The 24,433-nt window shown below is 41.2% G+C and overlaps 2 protein-coding genes and 1 long non-coding RNA gene across 5 annotated transcripts; 1 reads left to right on the plus strand and 2 right to left on the minus strand.

Moving 5' to 3' along the window:
• The first annotated feature begins 90 nt into the window (after window positions 1–90).
• Window positions 91–13,473, plus strand: LOC109896770 (sugar phosphate exchanger 3). 2 transcript variants are annotated; one of them, XM_020491109.2, is made up of 14 exons: window positions 91–233; window positions 866–1,065; window positions 1,762–1,876; window positions 2,268–2,360; window positions 3,629–3,712; window positions 3,919–4,064; window positions 7,519–7,615; window positions 7,934–8,018; window positions 8,393–8,610; window positions 9,058–9,199; window positions 9,582–9,683; window positions 9,985–10,184; window positions 10,338–10,403; window positions 10,550–13,473. In XM_020491109.2, the coding sequence occupies exons 2-14, from the start codon at window positions 989–991 to the stop codon at window positions 10,640–10,642; spliced, it is 1,518 nt and encodes a 505-aa protein (XP_020346698.2). In that variant the 5' UTR covers window positions 91–233; window positions 866–988; the 3' UTR covers window positions 10,643–13,473. The 2 variants fall into 2 exon arrangements, with proteins under 2 accessions (XP_020346698.2, XP_031687785.1); XM_031831925.1 differs by having other exon boundaries at window positions 92–233; window positions 951–1,065.
• LOC116375267 (uncharacterized) lies at window positions 9,762–10,433 on the minus strand. The gene is made up of 2 exons (XR_004211006.1): window positions 10,326–10,433; window positions 9,762–10,170 (listed from the first exon to the last, which is right to left on the minus strand). It is a non-coding gene; the product is annotated as an uncharacterized LOC116375267 (long non-coding RNA).
• On the minus strand, window positions 13,007–22,787 carry LOC109896771 (cyclin-dependent kinase inhibitor 1B). Of its 2 annotated transcripts, none has more exons than XM_031831926.1 (3): window positions 22,666–22,787; window positions 16,776–17,275; window positions 13,007–16,149 (listed from the first exon to the last, which is right to left on the minus strand). In XM_031831926.1, the coding sequence occupies exons 1-3, from the start codon at window positions 22,776–22,778 to the stop codon at window positions 16,091–16,093; spliced, it is 672 nt and encodes a 223-aa protein (XP_031687786.1). In that variant the 5' UTR covers window positions 22,779–22,787; the 3' UTR covers window positions 13,007–16,090. The 2 variants fall into 2 exon arrangements, with proteins under 2 accessions (XP_031687786.1, XP_020346699.1); XM_020491110.2 differs by having other exon boundaries at window positions 21,947–22,747.
• Window positions 22,788–24,433: the final 1,646 nt, after the last annotated feature.

A 24,433-nucleotide genomic window follows, 5' to 3' on the forward strand; every position in this document is an offset into this window, starting at 1 on the left:
GTTAATTCCTTCAACCACTGACTCGAAACACCGCCATTGGCTGAAACTAGGGGCATGTGGATCTGTGATGCAAGCTTTCACTTCCGGTACACTCCAGTCCTGTTGGTGGCAGTAGGAAATGTGAAACCACAGCAGAAGAAAACAAAAAGAAACCGATTGCTACACTGTACAATGGCAGACTGGACTGTAAACAGATGATCTCAAGCTAGCGTCGCTGTTTAGGTATTAAAAAGGTAAGTCCTTATCCGTTTGACCTCAATCTTGATTACATATTTGCATTTCCATATAGTGTTATCCAATGCCAAATGTATATTTAGTGAAAGAGAAGTATCAAGCTAGTGTATTCCATATGCATTACCTATCACCAGAGTGAGTCACTTGAGTTAAGTGCTGCACTGCTGGCCAGCAACAGAAGCAGACAGAAGACAGCTCCCAAGGATATTTATTGCAAACCAATAGCTATATTCTTCCTATCTAGAATCAGTACATGGAAAAAGTAAGCAAGGAAATCTCAATTTTTGTTGTATGTTGCTGCCTTTATTGGCAGAGTGTGATTCAGAGGGTGTTTACACCAGATAAAGGTTTCAGACCAGATTCCAAGGTTTGTTGGCTGTTTAACTAACAGTAAGGTCCCATGATGGGAAGTAGGTTAATGGGAACAAGCTTGTGACTTTATTCTTTGGAAGAGGCTAACCAAAACCTTTGGTCCCCTGTTTATGGCTTTATATCCTATACCGTTTACCAATGTTTACTAAGGTAAAAAATATCCACTTGGTCTCATAGGACTTTAAATCCCAGTTCTCTCTTTTCAGGCAAAGCTGTGTTTCTGACTTAGAGTTGTGTTTGCTGCTGTCCTGTGATCTAGGCTGTACTGCTGGATAAACTACTGTGGTGCTGTTCCCTCGCTGAACCCCCTATCACTCCTGCCTCCTACTGCTGTTCCCTTGAAGGCCTCCACCCCCTCCTATCCCTCCTGGTGACCCCTGTGATGTCGTCCCCGTGCTGTGGCTTCCTGGCGCAGTACACCCACCATCACCTGGTCGCCTTCCTCCTCACCTTCTTTAGGTAAACTCAACTCCTGAACTCCCACCAGCCTTGTAGGGATCTGGTATAAGACCCTCTGATTGTTCAGAGTTCTCATTCCAGTTCTCTTTGGCCTAAATGTTCTCTACACAAGCACTTAAATCAGAGCATACATACGCATTTGATACGCAGGCTCACTTGTGCTCATATAGGCCTACATCCTCCTTAAGTAAATACAGTACTAAGCCAGGGGCCCCAGCACATGCTTATGCCTGGCACATGCTACAGTACTCACAGTCCTATACAGCTCTCCACTGATAAAAAAAAAAAAAAATGACATCATTGCTTCTTGGTCAGACTGGTTGTTATCAGACTAGGAGAAAGTGAACGTATCAGACAGTTGAGCAGAAAGAATCTGATTAACGCTGAATCTGTGCCTGTGTTGCTCACATTACCTCTCCTGACCTCCCTAACTCTGAACCCTGACCTTTGACCCCACTCAGCTGTGCCAAAGATTTTGTGGCTGTGCTTTCCAGGCCCTGTCATAAGGAAGTGACGTGTAGCCTAGAGTTCTTATTACAGGTTATATAGTAGTTGTAAACGGGTTGAGTACTGACCTACACACCAGCTGCTTTAAACAGCTAAACACATCATTGGAAGGCCCTGGATGTTTCTGGTCCCTTGTTCTGCTAAGAATGTAACAGGGCTTTATTAAGTCTCCCCTCCCTCTCCCTCCAGCTATGTCCTCCTGCACGCCTCAAGGAAGACCTTCAGTAATGTGAAAGTGAGCATCTCAGCCCAGTGGACTCCCTCTGTGCAGAATGCCAGCTCTCCTGCCTTCTCACCCAGGGAGGTACGTACTCAGGAGGATGCGGATTCACTTCCTTGAATTATCCCCCCCTTTCGCCTCATCTAAAAGATGGCCTCTGATATAATGACTTAATTCCTGGATGTCTGCTATTTTGCCTTAGTTTGCACTATTGGATTTGTTTAGTGATCTCTTCAGGTGCAGTCCTCAATATTTACTTTTTGTTTTGTGTAGTGGATGAGGAAGTGTTATCACGTGTGGAGCTACTGATGAGTACTGAAACAGACCATGAAGTACAGCTAATACTAATGGTCAAATGGTTAAATAAATCCCTTTGTTCAGTTGCTCTGAAAATGTTTATGTTTGATATGATATAATGTTTATTTATTGTGTTACTGTATGTATCTTTGATTGTCTATTCGGAATCTTCCTCCAGACATGGGAGGAGAATAACCTGTTTGCAGACTCCGATGAAGCCACTCTGTTCCTGGGTGTCCTTGACACCATCTTCCTGTTTTCCTACGCCGTGGTGAGTGTCAGGGCCAGCTGGGGTCATGGGGGGGAGGGGGGGGGGGGGCGTACTGGTAGTCTAGCAACAGTGAGTCAATGTAACCTAATCAGTCATGTCAGATTTACTTCTCTCTCCTGCCCCACACTGAAAGTTTACTGTGGTGTTAATTCGTGAATATTATCTTTAATTATCAACATGGAAACAAGCACACTGATGCCGTCTTCTCACATTCCCTATTCTGACCTCCCCACTCTGAACCCTGACCTTTGACCCCACTCAGCTGTGCTAAATATGTAACGCCCTGGTCTAAGTATTTTGTGTTTTTCTTCATGTATTGGGTCAGGCCAGGGTGTGGCATGGGGTTTTTGTATTGTGGTGTGTTTTGTCTTGGGGTTTTGGTGTGTGTGTATTGGGATTGTAGCTAGTGGGGTTATCTAGCAAAGTCTATGGCTGTCTGGAGTGGTTCTCAATCAGAGGCAGGTGTTTATCGTTGTCTCTGATTGGGAACCATATTTAGGCAGCCATATTCTTTGAGTTTGTTGTGGGTGATTGTCCTTAGTGTCCTTGTTCCTATCTTTGTTAGTTTTCACAAGTATAGGCTGTTTCGGTTTTCGTTTTGTTATTTACATTCTTTGTTTTGTAGTGTTTGTGTTACTTCGTGTTTACGTTATTCATTAAACATGGATCGCAATCTACACGCTGCGTTTTGGTCCGACTCTCCTTCACACCTAGAAAACCATAACAGAATCACCCACCACAAACTCAAAGAATATGGCTACCTAAATATGGTTCCCAATCAGAGACAACGATAAACACCTGCCTCTGATTGAGAACCACTCCAGACAGCCATAGACTTTGCTAGATAACCCCACTAGCTACAATCCCAATACATACACACCAAAACCCCAAGACAAAACACACCACAATACAAAAACCCCATGCCACACCCTGGCCTGACCCAATACATGAAGAAAAACACAAAATACTTAGACCAGGGCGTGACAAAAGATTGTGTGGCTGTGCTTTCCAGACCCTGTCATCAGGAAGTGACGTATAGCCTAGAGTTCTTATTACAGGTTATAATCTTGAGGATATATGGTAGTTGTAAACAGGTTGAGTGCTGACCTGCAGTGGAGGGTTTGGCTGGGGTAGGCCGTCATTGTAAAATAAGAATTTGTTCTTTACTTACTTGCCAAGTTAAATATATATATTTTTTATAGTCATAGTTAAATAGTCAAAGCAGGAGGACAGAGTAAATATGCGTGTGTTGTTCAATATTCATGCAGGGCCTATATATGAGTGGAGTGATCGGAGACCGCATGAACCTCCGGTATGTCCTCTCCTTTGGTCTGTGTGGTTCAGCCATAGTGGTAAGTGGGGCATTGCTTTTTATATTTCACATACATCTACACAGTTGTTACATCAGATTTTTACAATAGGTACTTAGTTCAAACGTAGATACTACAATAGTCATATATACTGCAGATTCTGCATTTTGATCCCGTTACATTTCATTGTGCTCTATTGATGGCGTAATCCAATATAACCTTTTGTTTTTCCCTCCTTCACTTCCCAGGAGTTTGTGTTTGGTACCCTGACTGAGTGGCTGCAGTTCTATAACATCTACCTGTACTGTGGCCTTTGGGTGCTGAACGGCCTACTGCAGTCTGCTGTCTGGCCCTGTGTGGTGGCAGTCATGGGGAACTGGTTCGGCAAGTCGGGGTGAGTATCATGTCCCTCTCTCTGTCATGACACTAGTATACTCCAACACTGATCAATAGGGCTGGGAATTGCCAGGGACCTTACGATACGATATTATAACGATAAGATATTTATTGCGATTCCCACAATTCTATATGTATTGTGATTCGATATTGTGATTTTTATTGCGATTCGATGTTCCAAACACCATATGTCAGAGGGAGAGCCATGAGAGTTTTGGTCAGTCAGGGAAATAAAAGTGTTGAAAACAAATGGACTCCCTAAAAACAAGATGGAGAACAAGCTATGAAGGAAAAATACTGGAGATTAGGTGCAGGTACAGAAAACTAGTGGAAAAATAACATTGCGATATTGTCAAAACAATCTACATTGATCACTACTGATCAATGCCGATCACTCACACAGATTGAGTTAGGCTCCCTGATTGTCAACAATCAGAAGTTGTCTTTACAAACAGCAGCCTTAGGGGATTGCTTTAACTGTGGGGTCGTTCCATATGATTTCAATCGCTTTCTGACGACACCCCTTTTGATTTGCCAGAAGCCTGTCATACATGTTTGCGCATGGTGAAATTGGTCACAAAGTAACATTTTAGACCTGAATGCCAAAACATTCAGGAGATAGGTGTTCAAAGTTGACCCACTTTGCATAACTGTTTCGTTCCCCGGCAAGAAAACCAAAAATGTCAGGCAAACAGAAGGGGGAACTAACAGTCACTGACCAACAACCAAGTTGAAACAGATGGGGTTTTAGGAGAGGTTCTGAAAGACATGGGCGTGTCCACTGAAAGTTGACTAGCAACAAACACTGTAACCTAAAGGACACCAACTAAATTTGCCCAAGAAGAGGCAAACAAAAGAAAAATCCACACCTAACTTAAAGACAGGAAGCAAAACAAAATCAGATAAGGGATTGTTTATCTAGAAATCAAAATAGGGAGTGCCAACTAAAGGTGTTAACCCTCCACATCTATCAAGACAAGTGCCGCTCTTAAAATAGCACCTGGGCCAGGACAAGTAAAACACGTTCCCCTAACGTGGTGGAAACCAGCACAGGTGTAACACATACAGTGGGGCAAAAAAGTATTTAGTCAGCCACCAATTGTGCAAGTTCTCCCACTTAAAAAGATGAGACAGGCCTGTAATTTTCATCATAGGTACACTTCAACTATGACAGACAAAATTAGAAGAAAAAAATCCAGGATTTTTTATGAATTTATTTGCAAATTATGGTGGAAAATAAGTATTTGGTCAATAACAAAAGTTAATCTCAATACTTTGTTATATACTCTTTGTTGGCAATGACAGAGGTCAAATGTTTTCTGTAAGTCTTCATAAGGTTTTCACACACTGTTGCTGCTATTTTGGCCCATTCCTCCATGCTGATCTCCTCTAGAGCAGTGATGTTTTGGGGCTGTTGCTGGGCAACACAGACTTTCAACACCCTCCAAAGATTTTCTATGGGGTTGAGATCTGGAGACTGGCTAGGCCACTCCAGGACCTTGAAATGCTTCTTACGAAGCCACTCCTTCGTTGCCCAGGCGGTGTGTTTGGGATCATTGTCATGCTGAAAGACCCAGCAACGTTTCATCTTCAATGCCCTTGCTGATGGACAGAGGTTTTCACTCAAAATCTCACGATACATGGCCCCATTCATTCTTTCCTTTACACGGATCAGTCGTCCTGGTCCCTTTGCAGAAAAACAGCCCCAAAGCATGATGTTTCCACCCCCATGCTTCACAGTAGGTGTAACGGTGGGTGAGTGAAATGAGTGAGGAGTCCGATGCAGAGAGCGAAATGAACGGGAAAATGCTTTAATGTCCTTCAAAACGTAACAGGTCCAAAACATGGGTGAATGCCCAAAACACTGGCGCTAAACCAACCCAAAAACCTAGTTACAAACACTGGACAGCGAAAACCCAAAACAAAACACGATACATCACCAAACATCACAACCAACATAGAATGCCCACACAGCTCACGTCCTGACCAACACTAAAACAAGGAAAACACAAAAGAACTATGGTCAGAACGTGGATGCAACTCAGCATTCTTTGTACTCCAAACACGACGAGTTGAGTTTTTACCAAAAAGTTATATTTTGGTTTCATCTGACCATATGACATTCTCCCAATCTTCTTCTGGATCATCCAAATGCTCTCTAGCAAACTTCAGACGGGCCTGGACATGTACTGGCTTAAGCAGGGGGACACGTCTGGCACTGTAGGATTTGAGTCCCTGGCGGCATAGTGTGTTACTGATGGTAGGCTTTGTTACTTTGGTCCCAGCTCTCTGCAGGTCATTCACTAGGTCCCCCCCCCCGTGAGGTTCTGGGATTTTTGCTCACCGTTCTTGTGATCATTTTGACCCCACGGGTTGAGATCTTGCGTGGAGCCCCAGATCGAGGGAGATTATCAGTGGTCTTGTATGTCTTCCATTTCCTAATAATTGCTCCCACAGTTGATTTCTTCAAACCAAGCTGCTTACCTATTGCAGATTCAGTCTTCCCAGCCTGGTGCAGGTCTACAATTTTGTTTCTGGTGTCCTTTGACAGCTCTTTGGTCTTGGCCATAGTGGAGTTTGGAGTGTGACTGTTTGAGGTTGTGGACAGGTGTCTTTTATACTGATAACAAGTTCAAACAGGTGCCATTAAAACAGGTAACAAGTGGAGGACAGAGGAGCATCTTAAAGAAGAAGTTACAGGTCTGTGAGAGCCAGAAATCTTGCTTGTTTGTAGGTGACCAAATACTTATTTTCCACCATAATTTGCAAATAAATTCATAAAAAATCCTACAATGTGATTTTCTGGATTTTCTTTTCTCATTTTGTCTGTCATAGTTGAAGTGTACCTATGATGAAAAAAGTACAGGCCTCTCTCATCTTTTTACGTAGGATAACTTTTGGCACAATTGGTGTCTGACTAAATACTTTTTTGCCCCACTGTACTGACTAACGAGGTGACACCAATCGGTGCGCCCTACTTGCTAACAAGCTATACGTGCTAAAGTCCAACCTCAAAACATAAATGGAAAAACAAAACCTGTAACAATACCCCACCCTACCATGGGACGTCAATGTTTTTATCTCTGATAAAGATAAATGGTTGAGTTTGATATAATTTAAAAGTTTACAAATGGGGTTGTCAATCTATTCTATGATTTCTTTTTTTTAAAATGTTTTTAATAAAATAACATTTAAGCATTAACGCCAATTATCTAAAAACACGTGAACTCAGATTTGACTCATTTTCACAAATGTTGTAGCTTAGACCCTATTTTAAATAATCTAAGATCTTATTTTACATCGAAGGGTTGCAGTCAGAAAGTGATTGAAATCATATGGACAGGAAGTGATGTACTGATTTATTCTAATTGAGTATTGTGTTGAGTATGTTGTGTGTATTGTGCATGTTCTTTAGAGTGTTGTAACCGCTGTATGTCTCCTCCTCCCTCCAGGCGAGGTTTTGTGTTTGGCCTGTGGAGTGCCTGTGCCTCTGTTGGGAACATTCTGGGAGCTTTCCTGGCATCCAGTGTTCTCAAGTACGGATATGAGGTGAGTGCAGATGCACACAGATATACATATTACAGATCTGCTCTGGGATCCACCTTTTTATAAGGTCTAGATGAAAAAGGGACATGTTGCATAGACAATACCTGGTATGGTCTAGTCAGTAAGTCTAGAAGAAAAGGTCAACAAATTGTTGTCTCGAGAAAAGTGAATTTACGCGGTATTGTCTTTCTCTCAACCCCTTGCTACATAGTTAGTTATGTAGTCCATCTGTGGTCCCAGGGAAGAAAACATGAAAGCACAGAGTATGAACAGCACAATTCCCAATACAAGGCACCTCAGTGTTATGCTGTGTTTCTGCAGTATGCCTTCCTGGTCACTTCAGTGCTGCAGTTTGCCGGTGGGGTGGTGGTGTTCTTTGGTCTGCTCACCTCCCCTAAAGAAGTGGGTGAGTATTGGGTCCACGCATTCTCAGTTTCCCTCATTGATCTGGTATTGTCTCCCTATCATTGTATCGTACTGTACTTTTTTTTCACTTCAAGCTTCGAGTTCAATTAGTCGTGTGTACAGGATACGCATGGTATACACCGTCCAATGAAATGCTTACTAGCAGGATCCTCCTCGAAAATGCAACAAGAATAAGAAATAATAAAAGATCAAAATACGAACATAAAGTAAATGGCTCAGTAGAATAGAATAAACACTTTAAAAAAATTGTGAGGATGTTGTAATACTGTATGTGGAATATGATATAAAGCTCATATAGCTATGATGTACTGTGTGACTCTTTTGATGACGAGTGTCGTTTCTCTGTCCCATCAGGTCTGTGTTTGGAGTCAGAGACAAGTCCGAGTCCAGTGGAGAGAGATGCAGACAGCCACAGGCCTCTGATGAGTGATGAAGAGGATGAGGAAGAGGAGGGATCGGAGGAGGTGTGTGACGGAGGGTACTACACCATCCAGCAGGGGGATGAGGAGCCGCGAGAAACACCCAAAGCCATCGGATTCTGCCAGGCCTTCTGCCTGCCCGGGGTGCTGCCTGTGAGTGGGATATTACTAGAGCTCTCTGTGTCTCTGTGTCCCTCTTTCTCGTGATCCCTCTAACTCTGGCTAGCTGTCACCCACTCACTCTCTCGCACTCACCCTGCTATCTCCCTCTTTCATTCACCCCTCCCCATCTATATCAATATCTATTTCTATATCTCTATCATCTTATTATCCTCCCTGCCTCTCTGCTATCTGCCCCTCCCTGTTTAAGCGTTTTCATTCTGTCTCTGTTCTTTAGCTGACAGTTTTGTTTAGGCATCGGGGGGGGGGGGGGGGGGTGAAGACGTCACTAGTTGCGTTAGTCTCTTTCTCTCAACTTCTCCTCCCAGAACCAATAAAGCAAGTATTGTATTATGGAGCATCTGTAGATATGAAGATTTTAGTTCTGGCTTTCTGTGATGACTCTCTCAGTAACTGGTGACTGTCATCCTCTCTCCCCAGTATTCCCTGGCGTACGCGTGTCTGAAGCTGGTGAACTACTCCTTCTTCTTCTGGTTGCCCTTCTACCTGAGCAGGAACTTTGGCTGGAAGGAGGCCCAGGCCGACAGGCTCTCTGTGTGGTACGACGTGGGAGGCATCATAGGTGAGTTTTCCGGCCCAGGCCTAGTTACCGCTGGCTGTATTGACTGGTTAATATGAATGACATTGGCATTGGTGTTGTTGACTGCGGTTTAGCTGTGGTAACATCCTAGCTAGCTATGCAGAGTCATTTATCTATGCTGTCTGAAGGGGTCTACGTAGTCTATGCAAATGGAGCCGATGGAGGTCCGTTTGCATCGCTCTCTAACGTAGTTCCACGTACATTTGTGCGACTGAGTTTTTGGAACGCGACGCAAATGGACCTCCGTCTGCTCTGTTTGCGTGGACTGTGTAAAGCCCTTAAGACGGGACCGCAAATTGTGTATTAATCTTCTGCTCTCTGTCCTCTCTCTCTCTCTCTCACTCACTCACTCACACACACACAGGTGGTACGATCCAGGGCCTGATCTCAGACTGCATGGGGAAGAGAGCTCCAGTGTTAGCCGTCAGTCTGCTGCTGGCTATGGGAGCCCTGGTGGGGTACAGTCGTGAGTACTCCTCCTTTTTTCATCCACCTTCCTCCTTTTTCTAGCCCAAAACATCTCACTATATTACTCAGGCCAACATTCAATTTCAATGTGATCCCATTTATTTAAGAAATAGTATTCCCATTATTTATTTTAGGTGAGAGAGAAAAAATGGAAATGGTTCATTATTGTGTTATGTCAATTCTAGACCACCAAGGGGAGCCCTTGATGGAGGGGGGGGGGAGAAAATGAAGAACCATATGTCTCATACAGAAACCACAAAAAAAACATGTGAATTAACCCTGTGTTGTCCCCCCCTCAGACTCCCCTCCGGACCAGGTGGTGAATGCAGCTCTCCTGGCCACCACAGGTTTCTTCATAGGAGGGCCATCCAACATGATCAGCTCAGCCATCTCTGCAGACCTGGGGCGACAGGAGGCCCTCAGGGGCAGTCAGGAGGCTCTGGCTACCGTCACCGGCATAGTGGACGGGACCGGGAGTATTGGAGCTGCAGCGGGACAGGTAACACACACTAGAGATCGAGAAAGTACACACTCGCACGCACATACATACATACATACATACATACATACATACGTACATAGGTACATACGTAAACACATAAATATGTGCTTTCCATTGATTTAATGTTGAGTATTTTACCTTGTCTTTCAGTACTTGGTATCGTTGATCGAGAGCAAACTGGGCTGGATGTGTGTGTTCTACTTCTTCATAGTCATGGTAAGATCATCTGTCTAATCCATAATGTGAGACAATGTTCATGTATTCTGTTAATTAGTCACTTATTCTCCTCAGGAGCATCTTACATAAGACACTGTGTTGTCCCTGTTTGTGACATATTTGGTCCTGTTGTGATTGCCTCACAGACGGGGGGCAGCATAGTCTTCATCTTGCCGCTTATCGTGACTGAGATTCGGGCCATGTGGAGGGACAGACAGGCAAGGACATACCAGCTGTGAAGCCTTCCTCACGGGGGCCATGTTTGTTCCTACTCCTTCCCTATGGGGCCTACTAGCTGTCAGTCAATCAGATTATGTCCACTGATCACTACTGTAGATATATGTACAACATGTCTATGAATGTGTGTGTCCAATCTATGTATATATTTGGTCTGAAACACGTTTTTTAAAGATATTACTTCAGCGCCTTTTACGAGTGGGGGCAGGGCCCTCTCAATGTTTGTGGTCTGAGATAGGAAGTTCCAAGCAGCTGTCAATGATTCAAATTCCTTTACCTGTTTACTGAAGTGTATAATGATTACTTGTATAGAATGATTGGATCTGCTCATTTGCTTAGTAGAGATCAGATTTCAAAGGCAGGCAAAACACACACTCACTGAAGTCCGCCACTCACTCTTAGAATCTCAGTCACACATCCGCTTGGTGGATTTTCAGTCATTGCCTGTAGCACATACATGTAGTCAGTGACCACGTTTACATGCACACAGTATTCTGGACAGTAGCTCATTCATATGGATTAAACAGTAACTGAAATATGGCCTACAACCTCTCCCATGTAGCATAATATAATTTTTTTGCAGTAAAATTAGGCAACAAATGTTAATTTTGTCTCGGGAACAGGAGTGGATAAATATTAATTATTTCTTTCAGCATCTCTTGAGAAAATGCGTGTGGAATGTGTTATCTTTGATGCTGTTATGCAAGCAGACAGTCTTATCATAAACCTATTTAATCGTTTTCTCAGCTTTTAATTGAATTAAAACCGGTCAAACTGATGACATTTGGACATTTTGCACAGACCTATCGTTCCATTGTTTTTGGAATCTTTCCACTGTTCTCCCGGTCGCTAAACGAAACAGACAATTTTACCGGTTTTAGCTAGATTACTACTGCGTTCATTCTTTCGATGTAAAACATTATTCTGGTGAGCACTACTTTATTTGGTCTTCTGGGACAACAAGTTATGACAGAAGAGAAGCTGCATGTATCTAACAATAGTTGGCAAACAAATGGACTACTAATTGTCAGAAATTATAAACAGAAAGTGTCTAAATTAAGGGTGAAATTAGCCAGTAGGCTACACGGTCCAATACGGAGCATCAGTAAAACTTTTTCGGGTTATTGTAAACGGGATATGATGTTTACGTGTATCAACTCACTTGAGTACCCCGAATAATAACGGAATATTGGTGTGTATTTAAACGTGGTCAGTGTAAAAAGTACGTTTGCCGATAAAGTTTTTAAGCAGCTTTGTAAAGGTCAGTAAACATTAACTGCACGCCTCTGAAATATTTTATTTATTTAAAGAACAGTAAGATTACATCAATGTAAAAAAAAAGTTGTCTTCTCAAAATGAGGTAAAAGTATACTGATTTTATTTACTGTAGGTAAATTAAAACGGTACAAGTAGTTCTCCTGGTTGGACTGGGATCAGTTGCTAAATTACTGTAGTGGTTTTAACCAAGGTCACAAGTGCATTTCAGCTGGTCCAGGGCCTGCTAAACTTGATGAAATAGAATGTGTATTTAATTGTAACATTTATTGAATGTATGTTCTTAATCTGTGATGAATGTTCGTTTTTTTCTCTCCATATGTGCACTTTAAATTCATATTTGAATGAGCCTATGTGATGTTTCTTTTGTTTTTTCAAGAAAAGAAAATTGACATTTTCTAAACTGTTGACTCCTATATTTTTTTCTTCACAAGGGAATTTACTATATATGTTTGGGAAACCACCTCAATGAATTTGAACTTCAATGATCCTAAACTGTATTCACACAACGCAATGAAACCAGCATTTAGAAACATTGAATTAGCATACTTGTATTTATTTTCACATATAAAATGGACACAAATTAAGAGGATCTGTTCAGAAGGACTTTCGCGGTAAATTACTAATGGGATAGACACCCTTGTAGAGCAGTAGAGGATACATTCTGCTCATCCTGTTACAGACGTGTTATGTCACTTCAGATCCACCAGGAGGAGCCTTTAAGGCAAAAATAATACCGTCAAAATATGTGTAGTATTAAGTAGGCCTAATTTTTATTTAACTAGGCAAGTCAGTTAAGAACAAACTCTCATTTACAATGACGGCCTAGGAACAGCGAGTTAATTGCCTTGTTCAGGGGCAGAACGAAATATTTGTACTTTTGTCAGCTCAGGGATTCGATCAAGCAACCGTTACTGTCCCGACGCTCTAACCACTAGGCTACCTGTCGCCCCTAATATAATTAGTAGGTTTAATATAATTAGTAGACTTAATATGTGTAGAATTAGTAGGCCTACTAGATTTTCCAGCTGTTGACACTGAAGATCATATTAATGTACAAGGAGGTAGTAAATTATGGATGAAGACGAGTCTAAACAAACAATACTTTAGTATATTTCTATTATTTATTTACATATTTAATAATCTGAAACATACTGTAACAAATGAACATCAAAGTCAACAGTGCACCAAAAACCGGTCATTTAATCCTCATTGAAATGTGTCATTTTATTTTCAAACTATTACCAAACCGAATCAAAGCTAATAGTCTGTTCCCATGTAATTACATTGTAATACACTTGGCATACATTAACCATTATCCTATCAAAAACCTATGTTATCCATTCATGCATATAAGGCATGCAATACTATGTTTTGATATACCTGGGATACTGTGGGCCAGGGGGGATGCAGGATTGAGCAGCCCAGTAGCTGTATACAGATCTATGATCATTAGCTTATCACAGTTCGCTTGCCAAGGGAATTCTGGGAAAACCAGTACAGTCAGTAATATTATGGCTGAGTATTACCTTGTTTTAACACTGTTGTAATACCAAGAAAGCACCGAATATCTATTTATCATTTTGTGTCCGACCCAAACTACGATAGCCCATAGTCTGTGTCCCAGTTCAGCAGTGAAGGTTTGTTTTTGTTCTAACCACTTCCCCTTCCGTGAGAGTACTTTTATAAAATCAGAAATATAGAATTATCTTGTCAATAATGTTTTAGTGCAAAGACAGTTCAACAATACACATAATCAATTAGTTTTACCGAAAGGGTATTTAGAATTATTTCCCTACAAAAACAAAATATATAGTTAAAAATAAGTTAACAGACTTTTAAAGATTTGTTTTGAACACGTTGAAAGACAGGCGCATGTATACCAAAATGCAAAGTCCAAACACACACAAAACAACAACAAAAACACCATAAAATATTATTAAATAAAAATGGATAATCGATTCCATTTGTGAGGTGAAGTGTGTAAACGGAAATCAAGACGTTCTGTTGACATGTCTCTACGTTGGCAAGTCAATAGGGCGGTGGTATATAAGGACCTCTTTGGATCCAGACAAAAGCCCTCTAGAACACAGGCTACTCGTCTGGTTATAGAACCACTTTGATTCAGGGTCTCGGACATCATTCTGTTGCGGTCTATTAATAAAGTCCCTGCCCCCCCTATCCTCCATTCTGTCTACTTCTGGGAAACCAGTCAAAGCAAGCCAGAGGGCCAGAGATAACAAAGCTCAGGACTCCCAGAGGACTTGAGTTTCCTCAGTCCTGCTTTGAGCTGGAATGGGCCTATCACTCTGACACACTGACTATTTTACCTGATGTGTAACTAAAGCCTATGGTCTGAACCCATTTTCCCACTGAACCAGCTATGAACAGTAATACAAAATGATCTCCTGTAGTTTCCAACAAATATGTTGTAATTATTTGACAATTTTTATTTTGTATATCTTTTGTCAATTATTTTCACTTTTTTTGTCAATCGCTCAATGAGGTAGGTAATCCAGATTATGGCTATTTGTTCAAACATGACTCATTTTGGGAAATGCACTCCCTGTAGGACTGCTATTTTCGCCACTATTACTATCAGTATTGCGATGTGACTCTGGAGAATGAATGGTATAAAGTTTGGAATGTAATACCAATGGATACATCTGTGATACTGTATATTAATCACAGGTATATCTGAGATGTATATGTGAGATGCTTAAGGCATGTGGATGTCTATGGCTATGTCCCTTGTCTCAAGCCAACGCTTACAGATGTCTCACAAATCAATTTTTGGTCAACTGCCTCAGTTGTCACAACAGTCTAGTATTTTAGCACAGCAATAGAAATGTGTAACAGCTCAGCTCCTCATAAAAAAAAGAATCATTTACTGACAGAACTTGGAATGTTCCGTATGCAATTAAGGATCAATGTACTTTGGTGAACTACAACACCATTATAACTTCAACTCCAAATAATGTCAATGCTACATTACCTTCATACAGAAAAGAGTCGCGTTCAAAACCTAGAGGCTGCCATTATAAAAAGACAAGAGTAGAAAAGGATACATTGTAAAAAAGGATTTAGCCAACAAAAGCCAACCATACAAGGTATATTCCGTTTTGTTACCAAACAATTTCCAATAACCTGTTTTACTACCTTAGTAAGATAAATGGGTCAAAATGAAGCGGGCTAAATAGATAATGGAAAGATTACGGGCTAAATAAAAACAGTTTGACATTTTATTCCATTTTGTACTGAAGTTCTTGACGAATTTTACAGAGACGGTGGTGCCAACGGTGAAGTGTATGTCTGCCATTATAACAATATTTGAGCATGAACTTAAGCTAATTTAAGCTTGTTGCCTACTGACACCTTATATCACTCTGTAATAATACTCACACCAAGAAGCTGATATGACGCTTTAGTATCTTGTTGTTAAGAATAAAACAATTACCGTCATAAAAAACATATATTGAGAAGCATTATTACTCAATAAGATGTATCATTATCATAAAAGTCCCTACCGATGCAGCCATCGCCTGATAGCCTAAGTGCTGGAACTTCACCGTTGACCTTTGTACCCTAGGCTAATCATGGTCACGTTGCCAATTTGACCTGAGGTGACTCCGGGGCCTCTTACTCGAGTGGCTGATACTTTTACAGCCGTGGTGAAACTGAAGACGACACGTGGAGTGAGGTCAGGAGTAGTTGAACTCCTCTTATCAAAACTCTGAGAGAGGCTGTTAGAGAGCGGGCTGAGGTGGTTAGGGGTTAAGAAATACTATACCAAGGTTACTGTTGGAAGAAGTCTCTTACAACAGAGCTGTTTAGGTTTTTTCCTGATGAGTGTATTTGAACTATTTCACAGTATAATCTAAAGCTTAGACAATCATACAAGCTTAGGAAATATAGATGAAATACAGATATATAAATATATATACAAACATATCCATCATTTCCACTCAGAGATATTTCACTCTGAGAGGACGTTAGTTAGCTTCCTTGCGTGGAAATCAACAGAGTTTGTCAGGAGTTTTTAAGACATTTTGTAGCTATGAGCTTTTTGACAGTCAGAGTCGCTACAGAAAGCTGCAGAGATTATAAATTCATCTTAATGAGGTGATTTCCAAACGAAGCATGCCCACTGAATGGTGCTCTTTCTTGGGATGCGTTTACTGCAGTGAGGACCGTTTGTGGTGCATGGCCCTCCTCTTCTTCACAACAAAGAATTCTGTGGATGACCGGCAGAGAGAGAGAGAACAGGTGTTAGTTCCCAGTCCCAGTAATGTAAGGGAAATAATATTTGCATCCCAAATGGCACCCTATTCCCTGTATAGTGCACTAATTTTGACCAGGGCCCATAGGGTTAAAAGTAGTGCACTAGATATAGAGGATAGGGTGGAATATGGGACACACACAACAAGGCTTATAACTGGGAAACTGTTTGGGAAAAATGGCATAGGTAACAACACAGTGTTGTTGTAAGGCCTAAAATACAGTGCTTTTGCAAGCACACTGAGGTATTCACTGCTGTCACTCAATGGTTATTAACAGGTTAACAGGTTAATAACAGGTTCATATGAAGTTCAAAACAACCTGTAAACTTCTATTATCTCTCTTTAAATGAAGACCTCAGGGCTTGTGGGAGTAATAATAATAAAAAAATACACAAATGTATTGATTTATATTATTGATTTATTATTATTATAACGATAGTCAAGTTAACCTCTGGACTCCAACATTTTGTAGGCTACTAACTCTCTATTGCCTTTTTTCGTATGGTTTTTGTACCAAGCCCAATAGAAGGAAAACAATAGGGGGAAAAGTGCAGCACCTCTCCCGTTCATTGACACTGACCTGTTATGGCGGCTTGTCTCCGTTTGACTGCTCCTGCCTTCTGGCTGGCCACCATCTTCTCCGGCCTCTGGATCCTATAGCTCTCCCTGGTGGTCACCTCCAGGTACTCCTCTCCAATGCTGGACGACCCTGGAGATGATGCCCGCGCCAGCCTGACATTCTCGCTCTCTGCCCTCCGCCCGGCGATGCCAATCACCGGCTTCTTTACCACACAGCTGTGGTAGAACGCCGGCACATCCTGGCACTTCATCTCCTCCCACTCCATGCTGGCGCTGTTGGTGGCCGGCCGGCCGGCGTTGAAGTCAAAGTCCCAGCGCTTGTTGGCCGACTCCACGGTCATACACAGGTGCCTCTGGAAGTCCTGTTGCAGCTGCTCGTGGTCCACAGGCCCAAACAGGTTCCTCCTCACCGGGCCCTGGGCCCTGCGCTTCAGCTCCTCCATACTCCCACAGACCAACATGGCCCCATCAGATGATAATGATGATGCCATCTCAATGTCCCTGAGAGAGAAAGGGAGAGGGTTAAAGGTGAGGTGTCTGTTTTTCTATGAGGTGTGGCCCAGGTCACTACTGGTGTGGCCTAGGTTTAGACACACACTCATACCAACACACTAAACACACAGACACGCCTGTTCTGTTCAGCGTTTGCCCTTTAGGGGCATCGTTGAATTTTATGTGATCAAACACACATGCCCTACCTCCCTCAAACTCAACTCTGGACCTTGAAGCCAGTTCCACTGCATGTTTTCATGGCTTCCCTCTAATCAGGGATTGATGTAGAACATGGACACCAAGTGGGTGCAATTAATTATCAGGTAGAACAGAAAACCAGCAGGCTCCGGACCTTATAGTGTAAGAGTTGAGTACCCCTGCCCTACCTAACCCACTTAGTAGTTAACCATATGGTAAGAGACCCACACACCAAATAAATCTCCAACATCCATAGAATCAGAATAGAAGAACACCTAAAGTATGTAAAAAATGAACCTGCTCCACCTGCTCTGGTCTCTGCTCTGGCTGCCAGAGGTGAGAGGTCAGGAGAAAAGGTCACATGGTGCGGCACGGTAAAACGTATGGAGAATGTTTCACCTCATGTGAGAATGTTTTATGTGCTCTTCTAGTCACCCCATGTAGTTAAAGGTATACATTCTGAAGTTCAGGAATGTTACACGTTTTTGTAGTTTACGAGTTACAACCGTCCAATACTAGTGTTTTAAATTAACACTTTCTTAATTTTTTGTGACACGCAAACATTCTACACACCAAGGAAATCTAGGCCTCTCAGAGTAGGAGTGCTGATCTAGGATCTGTTTTGCCTTTTAGATCATAAGGAATATAATTATATGGACAGGTCCTAGATCAGCACTCCTACTCTGAGACTCTGTGAATACAGGCCCTGATCAGCAATTCAATTTAAAAAATCAATAGCAAGTAAACCATTATACAGCTTGCAAAGTCTAGAAAATATTAATTAATATCCAATAGATCACATGTAGCAGTCTGAATTGTTTTAATAAATACCTGTTAGGTTGGTCAGATTTGCCTTGCTGAGTCTATCCCTGGTATATAATGAGAACTTCCCTTCGCTGAATTTTTCTTATCAAAGTTAGAAACATCTAGATCTTTTTTTCTTATTATTTTGCCTCCTTGAAATACAGTTTTACCCGCCAGAGTGTATCAGTCAGTTACCCACTATCAGCATCAGTGAATGGGAAGGAACCACACTAAAAAATGTGCGCCAGACAGGCAGTGAATCATTTCTACGCCTTTGTTTATCTAAAAAATCGTTACACGGTGGGATTGAGCAAACTTTACAGCGTCTGGGACACAACTACGTCTGCATTTAAATGCCAGCCCCCTCATACAAAGAAACACGCTTGTGTAACAGAAACCATTATTCCACATTGTGAACATTAGGTTTTATGCATCAGATGGACAACCTTTTCAGACGTTCATCTATAAAGAAAATGCAAAGAAACAGCCAAATTGAAAATAAAATGCATACAATTTTGTAAAAAAAAAATATGTATGAATTAAACAGGTAAAATAAGATTTTTTGAATCTTGTACTTTGAGAGACGCATACACTATGCTGGGTTTCTTGGATGACAATTGCTGGGTTGCTTGGCTGACTCAACTGCTGGGTTGCTTGGCTGACTCAACTGCTGGGTGGCTTGGCTGACTCAACTGCTGGGTTGCTTGGCTGACTCAACTGCTGGGTGGCTTGGCTGACTCAACTGCTGGGTGGCTTGGCTGACTCAACTGCTGGGTTGCTTGGCTGACTCAACTGCTGGGTGGCTTGGCTGACTCAACTGCTGGGTGGCTTGGCTGACTCAACTGCTGGGTTGCTTGGCTGACTCAACTGTTGGGTTGCTTGGCTGACTCAACTGCTTGGTTGCTTGGATGACTCAACTGCTTGGTTTGACTCAACTGCTGGGTTGCTTGGGTGACTCAACTGCTGGGTTGCTTGGATGACTCTACTGCTTGGTTGCTTGGATGACTCAACTGCTTGGTTGCTTGGATGACTCAACTGCTGGGTTGCAGGCATTCGGTCACTTAGTTGGGTTGTTTTCTTTAAAAATATCAAGGTTGGGTTGTTGATACTGGGTTATTGATGCTGAGTTATTGAGATATGACCGAGCGGGTTAGATCAGAAGACTGGAAGCATAGCTTTAGTAGGGACCTAGCTTTCAGACACTTGGTGACCTGTGAGAGTAAATGTCATTCCAGTTAATCTGTTCTGGTGTATTGTTATTAGGAGTGTGAACGTTAACATGTTTATAATGAAATTGGGATCTTTAACATTAAGAAAAATCCCTAAATGAAAAACAAAGTTTTTCAGTTTTTTACCCTACAAAATGCAGTTATCACAAAACAATTTATTTTCCATGTTATGGACATCTAGACAATTAAGGCCTGGGGAAAGTTATGTGTTTTAAGTCAAACCAGAGAGGAAGACGTTGGTGAATTTGCAAGGCATGCAAGACAAGACATTGCGAGATACAGATTACCAAGACCTATACGCTCGTTTCTGCCTGCCCCCTCATTTCTCTCCCTCGTGCTCCGCTAATGGTGAGAGTTTGTGTTCACTCTTTGGTTTGTTGCGTGTAGAATATCGTAGCCTATTCATTCATGATAGGCCCTGCTTTACTGATGTTGCGAGACATTGCAAGCCAAGAAATTGCGAGATACAGCATTCTATTGCAAGATACAGCTTTTGATTGCCGATCAATAGGCCTAGTGCACAGTTCAGACTCTGTCTGCCTGGTGGCCAACCTGCCTATACTGTGCCCACTCTCACCCTCTGTCCTTCACTGGCTCGCTATGAAAGACACAAGTGTTTGCATTTTCGTAAGTACGACAACTAATCAGTCTCCTCCATTCCAAAATGACAGAATCTTAGGAGTCAATCTTGCACTTAGAAATGGGAGTCAACGTGGAGGAAGTGGAAGAATCAATTGTTTTGGAGTCAACTCTCCACCCCTATGTCATCGTCGTTAAGATTCGGAAAAATGGCAGCAAAGTCCTGTATGGAAATACTTTAACAAGTTAAATGAGAAGGAAATGCTAACTTGCAAAGTGGAATTGAGGGACAGTAATGGAGGTACAGGTGTAATGCTTAACCGTCTGAGAGACCTCAAACCGTTGCTTGCAGCAGCACATCTCCATTGTGAATTCACGTTGAATTTAATGAATTTTTCTTCGCGTTTTAACGGATAACCGATTTTTAAAAATGGCTGTTTAAACGTTAAGAAATGTTTACCATTTGTCACATCCCTAATTGTTATCACATTTTAAGGTTGAACACTGAGCCTTTTATAGCTTTAATGAGGCTTACACAACTGTATGAGTCCCTCAAGAGCCTATGTATATCCAAATGTTGAGATAGTTAGCACTTTGTCACAATATGTAAATAATCATATTACTCATTTTATATTAATGTATGTAATGTGCAAAAATATTCTAGGATCGTTTTATTTTGCACTGAACAAACTGAACATGATTAACAAGAATGACACTTAAGTCTCACGGGTGGCCAAAAGAAATTATCTTATAGCCACCTCCCTTATAGGCCACCCCTCCTGAAAATAAAATGTTAAAAGTCGGTGGGTCAACACTGCATGAAAGTGAATAAAAAACAGATTGATGCTAAATTAACCCATGTTGGGGGTAATCCCAACAACCCAAAATGTTGGGTTATTCAAGAAAGAATTCAGCATGTGTTCTGTTCAATATTTACATAGTGCTGGGTTACCAAATAACACAAATTGGGTTGTTTTTAACCCAGCATTTTTTTGAGTGTAAGGTAAGAATCTTAAGGAAAACAGGGGCGAGAGCCAGGGAATTGAGGTCGACTCAATTGAGCATTGCGCAATGGCCTGTCAACTGTTTAAAAACAAATGTACAGACTTAAACTGGGAGTTTGTACATTATATTCGTTGCTCTCCAGCTATATATATTGAATATCTTATATAAAGCATAATCATAAAGGGAACAGTAGGACTAATAGGATATTGGTTAGGCCTACTATGCCAAAGATGCATATTCTCTACATTGCGTTCATGACGCAGTTTGATCAAATTCTTAGCCTGTCCCGTAAAGAAGAAAAAACGTTTTACGTAAAATACTTTCATTAAAATAAGTCTTCTTTCCAATAACATATTTTCATGAAAATAAAAACATTATTCTAAACTAATATAAACTGCCATTCCCTCAACAGCAACAGCTCAACTCCTTGGAGTGAAAGTTGTTTGCGTCGAAAAAGTGGGCGCGGTAACTAGATCGTTTACAACTCTCTGGAATCCCCAGACCCACACAAACATTCTCAATCTCCGATCATAATTGTGCCCAACTTCTCCAAATAGTCGATAAGAGGAGAAGAACTTTGAAACTACCACATTTTAAGAGTACAGCACTCGATATCATTGCCAGATGTTAAAATAGATTAAAAGTAGCCTTATTTTGAACCAATACACAGAAGAAGTATAAATCACAGATGACGCAGTTACATTCGCATACTACATGAGATGTTGGTCAATGAGATGCAACATAAAGAAATACACATTGACAATAAAAACCCGAACAGCACAGATTTTCCTATGGTTTGACTCTGCAAAGTCCGAATAAGAATAATGCAAAACTTCTCAAATGTTGCCAATGTGACTTCTCTTACCATCAGTGTCCAATGATGCACTCAAATCTGAAATACTGTTGCGAATTCCTGACGTTGTGGGTCAAAATTGACGCGCCTCACCGAAGTATAGACTGATGCTCTTCACTGTCCACGATAAACGAATATCACTTTACAAGCTCCCAGTTATTGCGCTCTCTTGTCCCCTTATGTGACTTGTTTGTTCCTAGAAGGCAATGGGACGTCCTACCGCCACAGAAGATTTAATCACGTGATAATCACCGCAGAAGACTTAAACACGTCATAATCATCATAACAATCGGGGTTTGGGAGCTGGACCATTGAGCTGGACAATGCCCAAGGAAAACACCTTTATATAATCAGTGATTCAATCAATTTCATCCAATGACACAAATAGTTGGTATAAGTGCGCATCCTGGCCTTGCATTCTTAATTAAATACACTATTAGAAAAAAAGATGCTATCTAAAACCGAAAAGGGTTCTTCGATGGTCCCCATATGAGAACCCTTTTGAGTTCCATGTAGAACCCTTTCCACAGAGGGTTCTACCTGGAACCCAAAAGGGTTCTTTCTACCCGGAACCAAAAAGGTTTATCCTATGGGGCCAGCCAAAGAACCGTTATGGAACACTTTTTTCAAGTGTAGGCTAATGTAAAATCTGGCATAAAAATCATCTTGGTATACTACTTCTTTTAAATCAACCAACACATTTTCTATTAGTTTTTCAATATATTTCCTACCTCGTTTTCATTATAAGATCGTTTTGAAGTTCGGTTGTAAGATTCGAACTGCGCGCAAAGATTTGTTGCACTGTTCTCTCTCTAGGTAAAATATCTTGGCACATAGGACCCATATACCCAGCTCTTTTGAATGTGACACATTCTTGTGTTGGCATTGCGTCACGTTTCGCCTTGGCTCCGATCCAAGACCACAAGTCACGTTGAATTTCAACGTGAGCTAGTCAACCCTCTACTCCATTTTGTATTTTTTTCTCCCGCAGTTTAGCCTACGTTTCATTTAGGTACAGTCATCTCCCGCTCGAAAAGTTCTCAATGGGACTGGCTAGGCACAAAATGTTTTTTTGTTGCTTTGTGCCATTTTCAAATAGTTTGACCTATAGCTGATATTACTATTTAGGACAGTAGGTTACATATCAAGCATAAGGTCCATGTTAGTCTATTATGTTAGTATAGTTAGTCTATTGCGCTATCTATTAGTATTAGTCCGAATTAACATGAATTACTTATTCTAATTAACATGAATTACTTATTCTAATTAACATGAATTACTTATTCTAACTAACATTAATTACAATGTTAATATAAATAAACTCATGTTTAATGAAAATGAATTAAAACATGGACAAAGCTTTATTAATACGCTATTATAGCAGGCCATATATGGACAACAACAAGGCTGCGTTTACACAGGCAGACAATTCTGATATTTTTTTCCCTAATTGGTCTTTTGACCAATCAAATCAGCTCTGAAAAAGAGCAGATTTGGGCTGCCTGTGTAAACCGCAGCCAAAGTGTCATGTTATTATTGATGATTTATGTCTTGTTATACCTTTAATTTATGTGTTTAGTCTCCTGGTCTTACACTCTCACATAGAGATAAATTATGTCAATAAGAGATGTTTGCTTAGGCTATACAAATTGTTAAACATTTCCAGTGAATGACTGAGTGAGGTGTCTGTTTCTCAAACTAGACACTAATGTACTTGTCCTCTTGCTCAGTTGCGCACTGGGGCCTCCCACTCCTCTTTCTATTCTGGTTAGGGACAGTTTGTACTGTTCTGTGAAGGGAGTAGTACACAGCATTCTACGAGATCTTCAGTTTCTTGGGAATTTCTCGCATGGAATAGCCTTCATTTCTCAGAACAAGAATAGACTGACGAGTTTCAGAAGAAAGTTCTTTGTTTCTGGACATTTTGAGCCTGTAATTGAACCCACAAATGCTGATGCTCCAGACACTCAACTAGTCTAAAGAAGGCCAGTTTTATTGCTTCTTTAATCAGGACAACAGTTTTCATCCGTGTTAACGTAATTGAAAAAGGGTTTTCTAATGATCAATTAGCCTTTTAAAATGATAAACTTGGATTAGCTAACACAACGTGCCACTGGAACGCAGGAGTGAAAAAATCAGCCGTTTCCAGCTACAATAGTCATTTACAACATCAACAATATCTACACTGTATTTCTGATCAATCTGATGTTATTTTAATGGACAAAATATCTGCTTTTCAAGGGACTGTAGTGGTAGTGTATATGGTATCACTATTAAAGTAATATCTCCTTCCTTGTATCTTTATTACATACCAGTGTATCCCCTTCCTCATAGGTCCTTTCTCCTCTTTCAGTTATTACATAGGTTCTGTCATACTTGCATGGCTGTGGGGTGACATCATAGGGACTGTTTGTTCAGGGGCCAACACCCAACACCACTCCTCAGTCTGAGCTGAGGTTGTTCCAGGTTTCCAGACCAACGGCTATTGCTATTTATACA

This window comes from Oncorhynchus kisutch, linkage group LG9, assembly GCF_002021735.2.
Source record: "Oncorhynchus kisutch isolate 150728-3 linkage group LG9, Okis_V2, whole genome shotgun sequence".
NCBI lineage: Eukaryota > Metazoa > Chordata > Actinopteri > Salmoniformes > Salmonidae > Oncorhynchus > Oncorhynchus kisutch.

Excerpts from the sequence above, each read along its gene's own strand:
- LOC109896770 (XM_020491109.2), top strand. The coding sequence starts at position 989 with ATGTCGTCCCCGTGCTGTGGCTTCCTGGCGCAGTACACCCACCATCAC. Across the intron at positions 7,616-7,933 it reads TTCTCAAGTACGGATATGAG|TATGCCTTCCTGGTCACTTC; the intron begins GTGAGTGCAGAT and ends GTGTTTCTGCAG. Across the intron at positions 9,684-9,984 it reads AGCCCTGGTGGGGTACAGTC|ACTCCCCTCCGGACCAGGTG; the intron begins GTGAGTACTCCT and ends TCCCCCCCTCAG.
- LOC109896771 (XM_031831926.1), bottom strand. The coding sequence starts at position 22,778 with ATGGGTCCTATGTGCCAAGATATTTTACCTAGAGAGAGAACAGTGCAA. Across the intron at positions 17,276-22,665 it reads GATCTTATAATGAAAACGAG|GGACATTGAGATGGCATCAT; the intron begins GTAGGAAATATA and ends TTTCTCTCTCAG. Across the intron at positions 16,150-16,775 it reads GAGACAAGCCGCCATAACAG|AATTCTTTGTTGTGAAGAAG; the intron begins GTCAGTGTCAAT and ends GGTCATCCACAG.